The sequence below is a fragment of the Carcharodon carcharias genome, chromosome 1 (genome assembly GCF_017639515.1).
Source record: "Carcharodon carcharias isolate sCarCar2 chromosome 1, sCarCar2.pri, whole genome shotgun sequence".
Taxonomy (NCBI): Eukaryota; Metazoa; Chordata; class Chondrichthyes; order Lamniformes; family Lamnidae; genus Carcharodon; species Carcharodon carcharias.
Window position 1 is genome coordinate 104,807,286 of NC_054467.1, and position 18,570 is coordinate 104,825,855.

The following is an 18,570-nucleotide window of genomic DNA, read 5'->3' on the forward strand; positions in this document are numbered from 1 at the left end:
ACATTCTAGAACTTGATCATCTTAATTGTCCATGTTCCAAACTCAAGCGCCAGTGTTCTGGCCTTCTGAGTGATGACTGGGAAACAAACTGCTGTACAATGGATATAAACTTCAGCATTTTATATTTCATGTTGCCACCTTAGCCCTGTAATACAGAAAGGCTTTTGTTTTTATACTTGCAGATTTTGGTTGGTGCTCTGAAGTTCTTTCTGGGTAAAGATGAAGATGAGAAAAATGATAGCGATTTGGAATCTGAGGTAAGTCTGAAAATGTTACCCTTGAAGCAGAGAGACAGAGTTAAAGACAGGTTTTCAGAATGATTGTAAGTGGGTAGGGTTCGATTTTGGAACTGCTTTAATATGCACATGTGTGATTTGGATATAGGATGAGAGGGAGCGGTGCTCTAATATGTAGACAGTACTAAAGTAGGAAGCATAATGAATGGTTCTGAGGACCAAAGGCAGGTGATGTGGAAGAGCAGAACAATTCAGGTTATTCAGAATTCAGAAGGTTCAGGTTAAAGACATTAAAAGTAACACCAAAATAAGTGATATTAATTTACTGGGGTTTATGCCAAAAGGTATAGCATATGCAAGCTGTGAAGTAATGATGGCTCTATATAAGATTTTAGTATCTCACAGTTAAGAGTGCTGTGTGCGGTTTTAGACTCCACACTATGGGTGGAACTTTACAGCCCTTCCCGTCGGCTGGATTTTCCGTTCCTGCCAAAGTCAGTGGACTTTTGAACGGCTCTCTGTATTTTCCTGTCCCACCCCTGCTGCGCCAGGGCTGTAAAATTCCATCCTATAAGAGTAATATTGAGGTGATAGAGGATATAGTGCAGATACACTAAAATGCTACCTGGTGAGCGGAAATGAAATATGAGGAAAGACTTGAAAAACTGGGGCATCTTTTCCTTAGAACAAAAGCACTGAAAGAAGGGATACAAGAGCAAAATAGTGCAGATGCTGGAAATCTGAAATTAAAAACAGAAAATGCTGGATCTGTGAGGTGAGAAACACAGTCAGCATTTCAGGTCGCCGACCTTTCACCAGAGATGAAGGGGTGATTTGATAGAGGTATTTACAGAATGATTGGCCTAACAGGCAAGCTAGTTTCAGTGATTGAGAGGTCCAGAACAAGAGCATATAAATATAATAAGTTTAAGAGACTTTGGTCAGAGAGCAGGGGACTCATATTTTAACAGCGAGTGGCAATGTTAGAAATGCAGGTCCCCTTAAGAGTAAACCAGGACAGGCTTCATAGTGAATTGGGAGCTGATGATGCTCATTGAAGCATGAGTGCAGCTCCCACAACACAAGAAGCTTGACACCATCCAGGACAAAGCAGTCCGCTTGATTGGCACCACATCCACAAACATTCACTCCCTTCACCACCGATGCACAGTAGTAACAGTGTGTACCATCTACAAGATGCACTGCAGGGATTCACCAAGGCTCCTTAGACAGCACCTTCCTAACCCACGACCACTACCAACTAGAAGGACAAGGGCAGCAGACACATCGGAACACCACCAAGTTCCCCACCAAGTTCTGACTTGGAAATATTTTTACCGTTCCTTCACTGTCTCTGGGTCAAAACCCTGGAACTCTCTTCCTAACAGCACTATGGGTGTACCTACACCACATGGATATGCCCACATCCAATGAATGAATAAAAAAACTTAAGAGCTGGGTTTTCCCCCAGTAGGGGGCTTCTTCTGGAGAAGGAAAGAATTCAGAAGGGAAGAGCATTTGTACTGAACTATAGTTTAACAGTAAAACAGTTGTGAATCAACAGTTGCTGCCTGATTCGATTATTGAATATCCACTTGTGAAACAGCGAGGAGGGTGAGGCATTACCAGAGTTAGTGATTGTAACCAAGACCATGCCACATTTATAACCAGGATAAATAGATGGTTGACTGAAAGGCAAAATCTGGATAGGGAAACAGGGCAGGCACTTGGGATTAGGACTGCTGCTTGTGTGGATGATAAACACCAATATGGACTGGTTGGGCCAAACAACAGCCTATATATTTATATATTTTTTATAATTAATGTGTAATTCTACGTAAAAGGCAAGAGTGATCTGTTTAATGATTTTATGGACAATTTCTTTGAAGGATGAAGGACCAACAACACGAGATGTAACCTTGAGATATGCAACGGCAAAGAAATTTACAAAAAACAAAAAGAAACTAGAAAAGGCTCTGAAAGTCCTAAAAGTAAGTAATTTGTTTCAGCAGTGAAGTCCCTTTGCTGTTGAGTAATAGCCAATATGGAGATTAGTAATGCCAGCAGTTAAAATTAGACATATTGTGTAAAGGAGGAGGAGATGCGTAATTTACTAAACAAGTGTGAGACGTCCCATGCTAGCAATACTGAAAGTATTCTAGGTGAAATCAGCAGTTTGTCTACCAACTTATTCCACTCATTGAGTGCTACTTCCCCCTAATTATGTGCCACTTCTAAGTTTTTTTTAATAGAAATTAAGCAGTTTAAAATAAAACCGACTGAGTTGTGCTGTGAGCTCGACACTGGCTTTCACAAGTCTGTGGTGGAACTGAACAGTTTTCAGAAGTGAAATCCCAGAATTATGTTTGTTGGCTTTAAGGGGAACTTTCATGAAATGTATTTGGCCAGTCTCAACCCATTTCTTAATGGCTTTTTAGCATAAAACTGCCCCTAATTCAGTGCCAGTTGACACTAAATTGGCAGCTACATTTAGATATGCCAGAGGTACAGTGTGGGGAGCAGAGGATGTCACAGTCCTGCACTACTCTTCTGAGGTTAGGGATAATGTACCTTGTTAAGAGAGAACTGACTGAATCAGTAAGGGGTGCACGAGGAGATAGGAGACTACAGCTGAGTGAGACAGAGACTGAGTGAGTAGCGAATTAGGTTCATGTGGGAATTCTGTGCACGGGTGAGGGGGGAAGAGGTGTAGTATACATAGGAATTATTCTAAGCTAATTTAGAAAGTAGTTAAATTAAGTTAACTAAATAACATATGTAATAATGAAATGACAGGTGTTATGTTGCAATGATGGAAGGTGGGAATTTTGGAGGCCATGGCGATCAATGATGAAGCCGTTTGCAGAAAATGTAGGCAGCTAGAGGAATTTTGGATCAGGACTATTGATCTGGAAGCCAAACTGCAGACACTGTGCAACATAAGAAAGGAGGAGAAATAACTGGACGCTTTGTTCCAGAAGACTGTCACACCCCTTAGAATATGTTCATTGTTTTGGTCAGCAGTGAGGGACAGGAGGGTGTGACCCTGAGTGAGGCAGGTAAAGAGACTAAACAGACAGTAGTGGAGGAGTCTCAGACTTTACAGTTGTCAAACAGGTTTGAAGTGTTTACAACCTGTGTGGACGAAAGTGGGGTCTGCAAGGTGGATGAGCAGACTCGCCATGGCACCACAGCACAAGAAGCCATTCAAATGGGGGAAGCAAGCAGGAATGTAATGATAGTCGGGGACAGTGTAGTGAGAGGAATTGACACTGTTTTGTGCAGCAAAGAGCGAGAGTCTAGAAGGCTGTGTTGCCTGGCCAGTGCCAGGGTTCAGGATATTTGCTCAAGGCTGGAAAGGAACTTGCAGTTGAAGGGGGAGGGGAGGAGAGGATCCAGTTGTCATGGTTCATGTTGGTACTAGCAACAGGGCAAGACAATGAAAGAGATTCTGCATAGCCAGAATGAGAAGCTAGGTACCAAATTAAGAAGCAGAGCCTCAAAGGTAGTAATCTCTGGATTATTACCTGAGCTACGTGCAAATTGGCATAGAGCAAATAAGATTAGAGAGATGAATGCGTGGCTTAAAGACAGGTGGGGGAAAAGTGGGTTCTGGTTCATGGGGTACTGGGGAAAGTGGGGGCTGTACCATTGGGACAGTCTACACCTGAACCGTGCTGGGACCAAAGTTCTAGTGAGCTGCTTCACTACGGTAGAGAGAGCTTTAAACTAAACAAGGAGGAGGGTGAGGCTTCAATTTTGGGAAGATTTAGCAAATTAAAGGGTAGAGTCAAGGCAGGCGACCAAAATAGAAATGTGGGAAATAAGGGTCAGAGAATGAAAGGAAGGGACAGAGAGAAAAAACCTGAGGATACACTAACAGTCAAGATGAGATGTTGCAGATAACAAAAAGTCAAAACTAAAGACTGTCTGCACTGGAGTGCTGCTTTGGACGCATTAGTGTTTCAGTTGGGGTTTGCTGAGAAAGGGAAGAAGGGATGCTTTCCTTTTCTATCTATTCTCAGTAAGAAGAGCAGCAGACTTGCTAAGTAGGACCTGGTAAATATTTCTTCTGTCCTTGATGTTTTGTAAACTAGAGGAAACAAAAGGAGAAATTTAAGGGTAAATCATGACAGGGCAGCTCAGCTAAGTGGAATGCTCCTCCTATGCAAGGTGGGAAGCCAGGGACGTTCCAGTGTCCAGGGCGACCATGTGTGCAGGAAGTGTCTCCAGCTGCAGCTACTTGAAATCCATGGCCAGAATTTTTGCCGCGTGTCTTTTAGATTTTCAGTTTGGCGGCTGCGCAGCCGAGTCAGCTGCGTGCCCGCCGAACTATCAAAGGCTTATTAAGGCCTGTTTAAAAACTAATTGAACTAATAAACTGAGCTGTCCGTCCAACCTTAAGGTTGGCAGGCAAGCAAAGAGCCCAGGCAGCCTTCACATTTCTCATGGAATCTCATTCACAGGTGGGATGAGGTTTCATATAGTGTTTAAAAATTGAATAAAATTTTTTTTAAAAATTCATTGACATGTCTCAGCTCTTGTGACAGTCACATGAGGGGACATGTTTTTAAAATGTTTCAATTTCTTTGTTTAGATGTTTAAAACTTAAACTAATCTCCCTGAAGCACAGAGGTGCCTCAGGAAGATTTCTGCACTCTTTCGCGCACATGCGTGAAAGAGTGCAGGCCCCGACTCAGGGAACCCCTCCCTGCCCACACAGGGAGCGCTCAGCGCTTCTGGGTGTGCTTCACGCTGGGCAGGCCTTAATTGGCCTGCCCACGTTAAAAGGCGCAGACCCGATTGTCTTGTTCCCGCCCACCCCACAAAACCCTCCCAACGGGGGGAAAATTCTACTCCATGTTTTGGAACTGCAGCTGGAGTCTGTGGCACATCCGCAATGGTGAGATCTTCATGGATAGCATGTACAGTGAGGTGGTCACACCACAGGTAAAGAGCGCACAGGCAGAAAGGGAATGGGTGACCAGACAGAGTAAAAGCATTAGTCAGGTAGTGCAGGAGTCCCCTGGGTCCATCTCCCTCTCCAACGGATTTTCTGTTCTGGAGCTGGGGGTCAAGGTTTCTCAAGGAAATGCAACTAGAGCCAAATCCGTGGCATCAGGAGTGGCTCAATTGCACAGAGGTGGTTGGAAAAGAGTGGGAGAGCAATAGTGATAGGGGATTCTATTGTAAGGGGAACAGATAGACAATTCTGCGCCCACTCAGGCCACCCCACCCCCGAATGGTATGTTGCCTCCCTGGTGCCAGGGTCAAGGATTTCACTGAGCAGCTGAAGGGGAAGGGTGAACAGCCAGAGTCCATGGTCCATTTCAGTTCCAATGACATGGGTAAAAAGAGGGATGAAGTCTTCAAAGCAGAATATAGGGTGCTAGGAAATAAATTTAAAAAGCAGGACCTCTAAGATAGGAATCTCAGGATTATCCCAGTGCCACATGCCAGCAAGATCAAGAATAGGAGAATGGACCAGATGAAAACATGGCTGGAGAGAGAGTGTAGGAGGGAGGGATTTAGATTCCTGAGGCATTGGGACCGATCCTGGGGAAGATGGAACCCGTACAAGCTTGCACGGATTGCACCCCAACAGTACAGGGATCAATATCCTCGCAGGGATTTTTGCTAGTACTGTGGGGAAGGGTTGAAACGAGATTGGCAGGGGTGGGAACCTGAGTGGGGAGACACAAGAGAGGGAAACAAAGAGATGGGAATGAAAGACAGAAAAGTAGAAAGCAAAAGTGGAAGGCAGAGGAAACAAGGCTAGCAGCAAATAGGGCCATAGTACAAGAAAATTGTGTAAAAATGTTAAAAAGAAAAGTCTAAAAACACTATCTGAATGCACAGAGCATTCGCAATAAGGTACACAAATTAATAGCGCAAATAGGTGTAAACGGGTATGATATGATTGCAGTCACAGAGACATGGTTGCTGAGTGACCAAGACTGGGAACTGAATATCCAAGGGTGGTCGATATTTAGGACGGACAGGCAAAAAGGAAAAGGAGGTGACGTAGTGTTGCTAAGGATGAAATCAGTGCGATAGTGAGAGAAGATATTGGCTCTCAAAATCTCGATGTAGAATCAGTCTAGGTGAAGCTAAGAAGCAACAGGGGGCGGAAAACATTAGTGGGAGCTGTCTGTAGGCCTCCAAGTAGTGATAGGGTTAGGGGGTGGCACTAAACAGGAAATTAGAGATGAGTGTACAAAGGTGCTACAGTAATCATGGGTGACTTTAATCTACATATAGACTGGGCAAACAAAATTAGCAATAATACTGCAATGGATGAATTCCTGGAGTGTGTACGAGATGGATTTCTAGTCCAGTGTATCGAGGAACTGACTAGGAAATGAGCTATCCTAAATTTGGTATTGTGCATTGAGAAGGGATTAATTAATAATCTTGTTGTGCGGGGTCCTTTAGGGAACAGTGACCATAACATGATAGAATTCTTCATTAGGATAGAAAGTGAAGTAGTCCGATCTGAAACTAGGGTCCTAAATCTTAACAAAGAAAACTACGAAGGTACGAGGTGTGAGTTGGTTAAGGAACGAATGTATTCAGTGCAACAGTTATACGTTCCTTTCTGGGGCAAGAACATATCAGGAAAAGCAGCCCAACCTTGGCTAACAAAATAAACTAAGGATAGTGTTAGATCTAAAGAGGAGCCATGTGAAGTTGCTAGAAAAAGTAGCAAGCCTGAGGATTGGGAACAATTTAGAATTCAGCAAAGGAGGACCAAGAGATTGATTGATTAAGAGGGGAAAAATAGCGTATGAGAGTAAACTTGCAAGGAACATAAAAGCAGACTGTAAAAGCTTCTATAAGTTTGTAAAAAGAAAAAGATTAGTGAAGATAAACTTAGGTCTCTTACAGTCCGAAATGGGAGAATTTATAATAGAGAGCAAGGAAATAGCAAAGCAATTAAACAACTACTTTAGTTCTGTCTTCACGGAGGAAGACACAGATAACTTTCCAGAAATAATAGGAAACCCAAGGATCTAGTGAGAAGGAAGAATTGAAGGAAATTAAATATTACTAAAACAATAGTGCTGGAGAAATTAATAGAATTGAAAGCCAATAAATCCCCAGGGCCCGATCATATATATCTCAGGTGGCCATGAAAATAGTAGATGCGTTGGATGTCATCTTCCTAAATTCTGTAGATTCTGGAACAGTCCCAGCAAATTGGAGGGTGGAAACTGTAACCCCACTATTTGAAAAAGCAGGGAGGGAGAACAGTGAATTACAGACCAGTTAGCCTAACATCAGTCTATTATAAAGGATGTGCTAACAGGACACTTAGAAAATATCAGTGGGATTAGACAATTCACTGTGGATTTATGAAAGGGAAATCATGTTTGACAAACCTACTGGAGTTTTTTGAGGACATAACTAGCAGAATAGATAAGGGAGAACCAGTGGATGTGGTGTGTTTAGATTTTCAGAAAGCTTTTGATAAAGTTCCACATAAGAGGTTAGTGTGCAAAATTAAAGCACATGGGATTGGGAGTAATATATTGGCATGGATTGAGTATTGGTTAGCAGACAGGAAACAGAGAGTAGGAATAAACCGGCCTATATATATATATATATATATATATATATGAGCGATGAGCAGGGTGTTTCAAGGCAATTTAGACAGGTTGAGAGAGAGGGCAAATACATGGCAGATGCAGTATAACGTGCTTCGGTAGGAAAAACAGAATGGCAGAGTATTATTTAAATGGTGATAAATTGGGAAATATTGATGTACAAAGGGACCTGGGTGTCCTTGTACACCAATTACTGGAAGCAAGCGTGCAGGTGCAGCAAGCAGTTAAGAAGGTAAATGTTGGCCTTCATTGCGAGAGGACTTGAGTACAGTACAAGGATGCCTTACTACAGATATACAGGGCCTTGGTGAGACCACATCTGGAATATTGTGCAGTTTTGGTCTCCTTACCTAAGAAAGGATACACTTGCCATAGAGGGAGTACAGCGAAGGTTCACCAGACTGATTCCTGGACTGGCAGAATTGTCGTATGAGGAGAGGTTGGGCTGACTAGGCCTGTATTCACTGGAGTTTAGAAGAATGAGAAGGGATCTCATTGAAACGTATAAAATTCTGACAGGGCTGGACAGACTGGATGCAGGGATGCTGTTTCCTCAGGCTGGGGTGTCTAGAGCAAAGGGTCACAGTCACAGGATATTGGGTAAACCATTTAGGACTGAGATCAGAAGAAACTGCTTCACTCAGAGGGTGGTGAACCTGTGGAATTCTCTACCACAGAAGACTGTCGAGGCCAAGTCACTGAATATATTTAAGAAGGAAATGAGATAGATTTCTGGACTCTAAAGGCATCAAGGGGTATGGGGAGAGCGCAGGAGTGTGGCATTGAGATAGAGGATCAGCCATGATCATATTGAATGGCGGACCAGGCTCAAGGGGCCACTTGGCCTCCTCATGCTCCTATTTTCTATGTTTCTGTGTTTCTATATAAAGGCTCTATATCTTAATGCATGGTATACAAGAAGAAATATTGGGTGCTTTTGATTAGGGACGGCAATAATCATAGGTGACTTTAATCTGCATATAAACTGGAAAAATCAGATTGGCAGCAGAAGCCTGGATGAGGAGTTCATAGAATGCTTTCGAGATAGTTTCTTAGAGCAGCATGTTCTGGAACCAACCAGAGAGCAAGTTATATTAGACTTGGTATTGTGTAATGTGACAGGATTAATTCATGACCTCAGGGTAAAGGCACCCCTAGGTAGCAGTGACCACAATATGATTGAATTTTACATCCAGTTTGAAAGGGAGAAGAATGGGTCTAAGATTAGTATTTTAAGTTTAAATAAGGGCAGTTATGTGGACATGAAACCTGAGCTAGCTGAAGTTCACTGCAATACTAGGCTAGAGGATAGAACAATCGAAAAGCAGTGGAAGACATTTAAGGGGATATTTCAAAATACGCAGAATAAGTATATTCCTATTGTGAAGAAGAATTCTAAGGGGAGGACCCACCATCCGTGATTAATTAAAGTTAAGGAAAGCATCAAACTTAAAAAAGTATATAACTGTGCAAAGATGAGTGTCAGGTCAGATGATTGGTCAGAATATAAAGAATGGCAGAGAATGACTAAAAGAAATTGGGTATGAGAGGAAGCTAGCTAGAAATATAAAAAAGGGCAACAAGAGTTTCTACAGGTACAGTATGTGAAAAAGAAGAATAAGTAAAGTGAGTGTTAGTCCTCTAGAGAGTGACAATGGGGAATTAATAGTAGATAATAAAGAAATGGCAGGTGAAATGAACAAATATTTTGCTTGTTTTCACTATGGAGGATACAAAAACATTCCAGTAATAGCTGTAAATCAGGAGGTGGAAGGGAGAGAGGAACTTGGTGAAATTACAATCACTAGGGAAGTTGTGCTGAACAAACTGACAGGGCTGCAGGTTGACATGTCTGCAGGTCCCAATGGACTTCATCTTAGGGTCTTAAAAGAGGTGGCTAATGAAGTAGTAGATGCATTGGTGTTAATTTTCCAAAAATCGTGAGATTTTGGAAATGTTCCAGCAGACTGGAAAGTAGCAAATATAACCCCTCTATTCAAGAAGGGAGGAAGGCAGTAAACAGGAAAAAATGGACCAGTTAAATTGATGCCTGTTGCGGGGAAGGTGTTAGAATCAATCATTAAGGAAGTTATAGCTATGTACTTGGAAGAGGCAAGGTAATCGGGAAGAGTCGCCATGGTTTTGTGAAAGGGAAATCATGTTTAACCAACTTATCGGAGCTCTTTGAAGAAGTTACATGTACTGTGGTTAAAGGACAGCCTAGAAGTACTGTCCTTAGATTTCCAGAAGGCATTTGATGAGGTGCTACACCAAAGGTTATTGTGGAAAATAAAACTTCATTGTGTAGGGAGTAACATATTAGCATGGATAAAATATTGGCTGGCTGGTAGAAAACGGACAGTATGCATAAATGGGTCTTTTTCTGATTGGCTGGGTGTGACAAGTGGAGTCCTGCAGGGGTCTGTGCTGGGGCCTCAACTTTTTACAACTTATATCAATGACTTGGATGAGGGGAACGAAGGCATTGTAGCTAAATTTGCAGATGACACAAAAATAGGTAGGAAAGTATGTTGTGAAAAGGACAAGGAGGTTGCAGGCAGATATAGATAGGTTGAGTGAATGGGCAAACATCTGGCAGACGGAGTGTAATGTAGGAAAATGTGGGGCAGAATTTTGCCCTTGATGGGCGGGCAGGCCCGACCGACTCAGCGGTGGGTGGGGAGCCGATCGCCGCCACTGAAATGGGCCCCGTCGCCATTTCAAGTGGGCAGGCCAATTAAGGCCCGCCCAGTGTGTCGCCTGTCAAGAAGCGCTATGCACTTCCTGTGCGGGCAGGGGAGGGATTCCCCAACTACAAGAGTGCGCTCTTTCACGCAAAGCGCACATCTCCCTGAGGCAAAGTGCTGCCTCAGGGAGATCACTGAAAGGCTGGCAAATATAAATAAAAAGAACAATAAAAAATTCATTAACATGTCCCCCTCATGTGAAAATGTCACACGAGATGGGACATGTTAATGAAATAAACAAAAACTTTATTAAACGTTTTTAAAACTGCTATCAAACCTAATCTCATCACTGGATGAGCTTGTAAGAAGAAGTCACTTACCTGCCTGCCCATTGGGCCTGTGCGCCAAGCCGAAGTTCGCACGGGCCCCTCAAAATCCTGGTCCATTGAAGAGTTAATGGACTTAACAAGGCCTTTAATTAATGGCGGGCGGCATCCCGCTGCCTAGCGTGCCCAGCAACCGAAATATCGCAATGCCGCGCGCTGACGTCAGGATGCTCGTGACGTTAGTGCATGATATTTTAAGCCCTGGAATAACTCAGCAGGTCTGGCAGCATCGGCGGAGAAGAAAAGAGTTCACGTTTCGAGTCCTCATGACCCTTCCACAGGTCAGTTCTGTGGAAGAGTCATGAGGGCTCGAAACGTCAACTCTTTTCTTCTCCGCCGATGCTGCCAGACCTGCTGAGTTTTTCCAGGTAATTCTGTTTTTGTTTTGGATTTCCAACATCCGCAGTTTTTTGTTTTTATCTATATATATTTTAAGCCTTGCTGTGTGGACTTCGCCACCCGCACGCCAGCCAGAAGATTCTGCCCATGAAGTTGTTCATTTCGGCAGGACGTATAAAAAAGCAGAGTATTACTTAAACAGCAAATGACTGCAGAATTCTAAACTGCAGAGGGATCTAGGTGTTCTAATGCATGAGTCTCAAAAAGTTAGCATGCAGATACAGCAAGTAATTAAGAAGTCTAATGGACTGCTGTCCTTTTTTATGAGAGGAATTGAACATAAAAGTAAGGATGTTGTACCTCAGTTATACAGGGCATTGGTGAGACCACATTTCAAATACTGTGTGCCGTTTTGGTCTCCTTATTTAAGGAAGAATGTAAATGTGTTGGAGGCAGTTTTGGGGAGGTTTACTAGATTGATACCTGGAATGATCGAGTTGTCTTATGAGGAAAGGTTGGACAGACTGGGCTTGTTTCCACTGGAGTTTAGAAGAGAGAGGGGTGATTTGATTGAAGTATACAAGATCCTGAACAGTCTTGACAAGGTGGGCGTGGAAAGCATGTTTCCTCTTGCGGGTCCAAAGCTAAGGGCACTGTTTTAAAGTTAGGGTTCACCCTTTTAGAACAGAGATAAGGAGAAATGTTTTCTCTGAGGGTCGTGCGACTTTAGAACTCTGCCTCCGAAGGCGGTAGAGGCAGGGTCATTCAATATTTTTAAGGCAGAGGTAGATAGATTCTTGTTAGGCAAGGGAATTAAAGGTTATCAGGAGTAGATGTGAATGTGGAATTCAAAATGGAAAAGGTCAGCCATGATCTTATTGAAAGGCAGAGTAGGCTCAAAGGGCCGAATGGTTCATTTCTGCTCCTATTTTATATGTTTGTATGTATGTTCGTCATTCTGACACAGGCTTTCCAATGGGAAGGTGTTAGATTTTCCAATACTGGAATCCCTCACCTCAATAAGCACAAGAAGTGTCAAAATCAAAAAAGGATAGGAAAATTGTGTAAACTTTCTAATTAAACTACATGTTGATTATACTTACTAAAGAGCAATAAACATCCCAAGATGCCTTTTATTTTTGTGAATGGGCTCCTTTTTAAAGGCCCATGATTTTAGGCTTGCTATTAACTAAAAAAAGTTTCTGTTTCTAGATGTAATTTACCTTTTTTATACAGAAACATAAAAAGAAGAAAAAGGCAGAAGTATTTAATTTTTCAGCTATTCACCTGATTCATGATCCACAAGGTAAGAAATTAACTTAACTTCAATTTATTGCAAACAGTTACGACAAGGTTAACTATTTCCAAATGAAGGTTCCGTCTCAATGTTTCTTCCCTTGTTGCTTGTGAAACAATTGACTCTCATTTTGCTGCAATCCAATTGGCCAGTCGCTGTTGTCTAGTAGCATTCACTAAGTAACTATCATTATATTCATCTTGTAAATGTTATTAGTGAACACTGAAAGGCTATTTGACTGTGTGGAACAACGTGATCCCCTGTCCTTGAGTGGTATTGTGATATGGGTCACCAAATAGCAACCATGAGTAGTCACCATTGTTGATGTGCTCTCCTCAAATCTAGGAGCACTTGTGGACAACTGTAGTGACCTTACTATTGTCCCAGCTGAGATCTGTGATTTTTTTTTTAGGTTTATTCAATTTGTAGCACAGACATTACCTCAGACCCATCAGGTTTCTGTGAGTTCATTTGCTTCCTGGGATTTTAAGAATTGAATAATAAGCAGTTGTGTACATAGGAACATAACAGTTTCAGAAATAGGGAAAGGCTATTAGCGCCAACCAGTTTGTCCCTTTCTGCCAAAAATCAGTTGGTTCTATGTGTAATAATTTTCCCCCAAATGTCTTTTCTACTAATTTTCAGATACAGTCATTGTCATTTGCTAAGGCACTTAAATATTTGCCTCATGCCTTTTGTGGTTCTAAGTTGAGAATCCATTAGATGTTAATGTCACAAATTAGCTAATGCCCATGAGATAGCTTTAGTCCATCAAACAGTTGATAATGCTGTTCTTTATAGAGAGAAAAACTTCAATATCTGGAATAGAAGTACCTCTCTTTCTGGCTGATTTACGTTATAGATTTGGACGCTGTAGCATTCTTAAGTAGAATTCATGGAAATGGAAACTTGGTCTAGTTTCTTGGGTCTAAACAATCTAGAAACAATTCTAAGATAAAAGCAAAATACTGTGGATGCTGGAAATCTAGAACAAAAACAAAAATACCTGGAAAAACTCAGCAGGTCTGACAGCTTCTGCGGAGAGGAATGCAGATGACGTTTCGATTCCGTATGACCCTTCATCAGAACTAAGGAAAAAGAGAAATAAGGTGAAATATAAGCTGGTAGAGTGGGGTGGGACAGGTAGAACTGGGTAGGGGGCCAGTTATAGGTGGAGGCCTAGAAGAGATTGCCAAAGATGTCATAGACAAAAAGACAAAGGGGTGTTGACAGCGCTGATATTATCTAAGGAATGTGCTAATGGGGACATTAAGGGTAGCAAGCAGGACAAGCTAGTGGCAGATGGCCCTAGTGGGGGTGGGTTGGGGGGAAGGGATCGAAATGGGCTAAAAGGTGAAAATGAAACAATAGGTCGAAATAAATTTTAAAATAGGTGGGAAAAGAAAAAATATATTTGTAAAAAAGTTATAAATTATTGGAAAAAGAGGGATCAGAAAGTGGGTGGGGATGGAGGAGAGAATTCATGATTTGAAATTGCTGAACTCAATATTAAATCCGGAAGGCTATAAAGTGCCTAGTCGGAAGATGAGGTGCTGTTCCTCCAGTTTGTGTTGAGCTTTACTGGAACGTTGTAACAGGCCAAGGATGGACATGTGGGCATGAGAGCAGGGTGGTGTGTTGAAATGACAAGCGACAGGGAGGTTTGGGTCATGCTTGCGGACAGACGGAAGGTGTTCTGCAAAGCGGTCATCCAGTCTGCGTTTGGTCTTGCGGTTGCATGGGAAGCTGCTGTGGGAGGGGTTGAGGTGTAGGGGGTGATGGAGGAGTGGACCAGGGTGCCCTGGAGGGAACGATCCATACAATTCTACATCTGTCCCTGGTTGTTCGAAATTTACTTTAACCTGTGTCACTTGATGAAATTTTTATGATTCACTTTGCTACAGGTTTTGCAGAAAAGCTTTTCAAACATTTGGAAGATTCTAAGGAAAGATTTGAAGTTAAGATGATGATGATGGATCTAATATCAAGATTGATTGGAATTCACGAGGTAAATTTATTTTAACCCCTTTTAAACAAAGTTTTACTTAAGTAATTCCTTAGCAGTACCGATCAAATTATTTATGGATTCCAAAGGAAACCAAGATGCAATAGTGTTAAGTAACCAAATGTGCAGCACCAGCAATCATTATGGTACCACTAGGCCATAATGGAGGATTTTCAGACTTCAGTGATTCATTGATGCTATCCTTGCCTCTGAATCAGAAGCTGCGGGTTTAAGCCATATTCCAATACTTGAGCATATGATCTAGGATGGCGCTGCTTGCAGCAATGAAGTTGTGTTCTATTGTCAGAAGTGCCATCCTTTGGATGAGACATTAAACTGAGGATATAAAAAAAATGTCATACTGTTCAAAGGACGGCAGGGTAGTTCCCCTGGTGTCTTGGGTCAACATTTATCCCTCAAGCAATGCCACCAATTAACTACAAAAACAGAATTACCCGGAAAAACTCAGCAGGTCTGGCAGCATCGGCGGAGAAGAAAAGAGTTGACGTTTCGAGTCCTCATGACCCTTCGAAGGTTTTTCCAGGTAATTCTGTTTTTGTTTTGGATTTCCAGCATCTGCAGTTTTTTGTCTTTATCTTTGCCACCAATTAACTGGTCATTTACTTAATTGGTTGTAGGACTTTGCTGTGTGCAAATTAGTAGCATGTTTCCTACATTAAAACAAAGACTCAAAAGTAATTGATTGATTGTGTAACAAATAGTTCTTTGGTAGTACAAAGAGTCGTAGAGGTCTACAGCACAGAAAAAGGCCTTTCGGCCCATTGAGTGTGCACCGGTCAAAGAAGTACTGAACTATTCTAATCCCATTTTCCAGCACTAGGCCCATAGCCTTGTATGCCATGGCATCGCAAGTGCACATCCAAATACTTCTCAAATGTTATGAGGGTTTCTGCCTCTACCACCCTTTCAGGCAGTGAGTTCCAGATTTCCACCACTCTATCGGTGAAAAACTTCTTCTTCACATCCCCTCTAAACCTCCTGCCCCTTACCTTAAATCTATGCCCCCCGGTTATTAATCCCTCCACCAAGGGGAAAAGTTCCTTCCTGTCTACCCTATCTATGCCCCACATAATTTTATACACCTCAATCATGTACCCCCTCAATCTCCTCTGCTCCAGGGAAAACAACCCCAGTCTATCCAATCTCTCCTCATAACTAAAACTCTCCAGCCCAGGCAACATCCTGGTAAATCTCCTCTGCACACTCTTGTGCAATCACATCCTTCCTATAATGCGGATTCCAGAACTGCACATAATACTCTGGCTGTGGCCTAACCAGTGTTTTATACAGGTCCAGCATAACCTATTATTCTATGCCACGACTAATAACAGCAAGTATCCCATATGCCTTCTTAACCACCTTATCTACCTGCACTGCTACCTTAAGGGACCGGTGGATATGCACACCAAGGTCCCTTTTGATCCTCTGTATTTCCCAGGGTCCTACCGTTCATCGTGTATTCCTGTGCCTTGTTTGTCCTGCCCAAGTGCATCACCTCACACTTATCCGGATTAAATTCCATTTGCCATTGATCAGCCCATCTATACCCCCCTGTAATCTAAGGCTATCCTTCTCACTATTTACCACCCCACCAATTTTCGTGTCATCCATGAACTTATTGATCCTCCTACATTCAAATTTAAATCGTTTATATATACCACAAACAGCAAGGGACCCAACACTGATCCCTGTGGAATCCACTGAACACATGCATCCAGTCACAAAAACACCCCTCGACCATCACCCTCTGCTTCCTGCCACTCAGCCAATTCTGGATCCAATTTGCTAAATTGCCTTGGATCCCATGGGCTCTTACTTTCCTTATCAGTCTTCCATGCAGGACCTTATCAAAAGCCTTGCTGAAGTTCAAGTAGACTACATCAAATGAATTGCCCTCATCTACACACCAGGTCACCTCTTCGAAAAATTCAATCAAATTGGTCAGACATGACCTCTCCTTAACAAAACCACCTTGATTAATCCCTGCCTCTCCAAGTGTAAATTAATTCTGTCCCTCAGAATTGCTTCCAATAGTTTCCCCACCACTGAGGTTAGACTGACTGGCCTGTAGTTCTCTAATTTATCCCTTCGTCCCTTCTTGTACCACATTGGCTGTCCTCTGTCCTGTGGCCAGAGAGGTATTGAAAATTGTGCCTGCTATCTCCTCCCTTGCCTCACTCAACAGCCTAGGATACATTTCATCCTGGCCTGGAGATTTATTTACTTTTAAGCCTGCCAGACCACTTAGAACCTACTCCCTTTCAATGCTAATTTCTTTAATTATATCACAGTCCTTCTGCCTGATTTCCATACCCACATCATCCCTCTCACTTGTGAACACAGACACAAAGTATTAATTTAGTACCCTTCCTGCATCTTCCGGCTCCACACACAAATTACCACTGTGGTCCTTAACGGGCCCTACTCTTACCCTAGTTATCCTCCTACTCTTAATGTACTTGCAAAATAACTTTGAATTTTCCTTTATTTTACCTGCCAATGTTTTCTCATGCACCCTTTTGCTCTCCTAATTTCCTTTCAAAGATCCCCTTACATATTCTATACTCTCCTAGGGCTTCCGCAGTTTTGAGCCCTCAGTATCTGCCATAAGCCTCCCTTTATCCAGTCCTCTATATCCCTCGACATCCAGGGTTCCCTGGATTTGTTGGTCCCACCTTTTGTCTTTACTGGAATATGTTGGCCCTGTACTCTCCCTATTTCTTTCTTGAACGAGTCCCACTGCTCTGACGCAAAGTTACCTAAAAGTAGCTGCTCCCAGTCCACTCTGGCCAAATCATATCTTATCTTATTAAAATCAACCTTCCCCCAATTTAGAACTTTGATTTTTGGCCCATCCTTGTCCTTTTCCGTAACAACCTTGAATCTAACAGAGTTATGATCACTATCTGCAAAATGCTCCCCCACTGATACCTCTACCAGTTGCCCAGCTTCATTCCCTAAAATTAAGCCCAGGACCGCCCCCTCTCTTGTAGGACCTTCTACGTACTTGCTTAAAAAGCTCTCCTGGATGCATTTTAAGAATTCTGTTCTCTCTAAACCTATCACACTATGACTAACCCAGTTAATGTTGGGGAAGTTGAAATCCCCCACTAATTACTACCCTATTATTTAGTATTGCTGAAAAAAAGAGACATGTCAAAGCTTTTCGTCTTGCACTCATCAGGATACTTTGCAAGAATATCAATATAAGGGGAAAACAACAATTTATACTGTTTGTGAAGAGAGTGCTGTTGGTTGGCAAGTGGACTCTGAAATTTAAATCAGGCAGCTTGGCCCTAATTGTCAGTCATTCAGTGTGGCGTATTTGCTGGTACTAGAAGTTACATATATTAATACACAGGGGCATGTTCTTTGCAGACAGAAAGAACATGTACACACACTGCACCTGTTTCAGCTAAACAAAATAAGTGACAGCCATTTGCTGACTCATTCCTCAGGACAATTCCTTGACCAATCAGGGTCAAGCTACCTGGTTTAAATTTCAAACATGCTTAGCTGTCAGTCACCATCACTGGTGCATTCTCCATGGCAAAGCCTCTACCAATCAGAGTCCACTTATCAACCAATTAGCACTCTCTTCACATAATATAAATTGTTGCTTTCTTCTTACATTGTTATTCTTGTGAAGTATCCTGATGAGTGCAAAACAAAATTGCATAACATTTTAGAACAGTCTGGGGATATGAAAGGTGCTATACAACAACAACTACTTGCATTTATTTGGCACTTTTAATGTAATAAAATGTCTTAAGCTTCATTGGAGTGTTGTCAAGTAAAATTTAATATTGAGTTACATAAAGAGTTGACTAAATGCATCATCAAAGAGGTAGTTTTTCAAAGCATCTTAAAGGAGGAAAGAGAGCTGCAAAGGTTTAGTATGGAAATTCCAGAGCTTAGGACCTAGATAGTTAATGACATGGCCATCAATAGTGAAGCAATTAAATTTGGGGATGCACGTGAGGTCCAAATTG

The 18,570-nt window shown here is 42.1% G+C and overlaps 1 protein-coding gene across 2 annotated transcripts in view; it reads left to right on the forward strand.

Moving 5' to 3' along the window:
* The window catches only part of sdad1 (SDA1 domain containing 1), an 87,015-nt gene that overhangs the window by 34,724 nt on the left and 33,721 nt on the right, over nt 1–18,570 (forward strand). For both annotated transcript variants that reach the window (XM_041198687.1, XM_041198695.1), the window contains exons 7-10: nt 183–257; nt 2,126–2,227; nt 12,492–12,561; nt 14,457–14,560. In XM_041198687.1, coding sequence (XP_041054621.1) covers nt 183–257; nt 2,126–2,227; nt 12,492–12,561; nt 14,457–14,560 — 351 coding nt within the window. The remainder of the gene's footprint in view (nt 1–182; nt 258–2,125; nt 2,228–12,491; nt 12,562–14,456; nt 14,561–18,570) is intronic.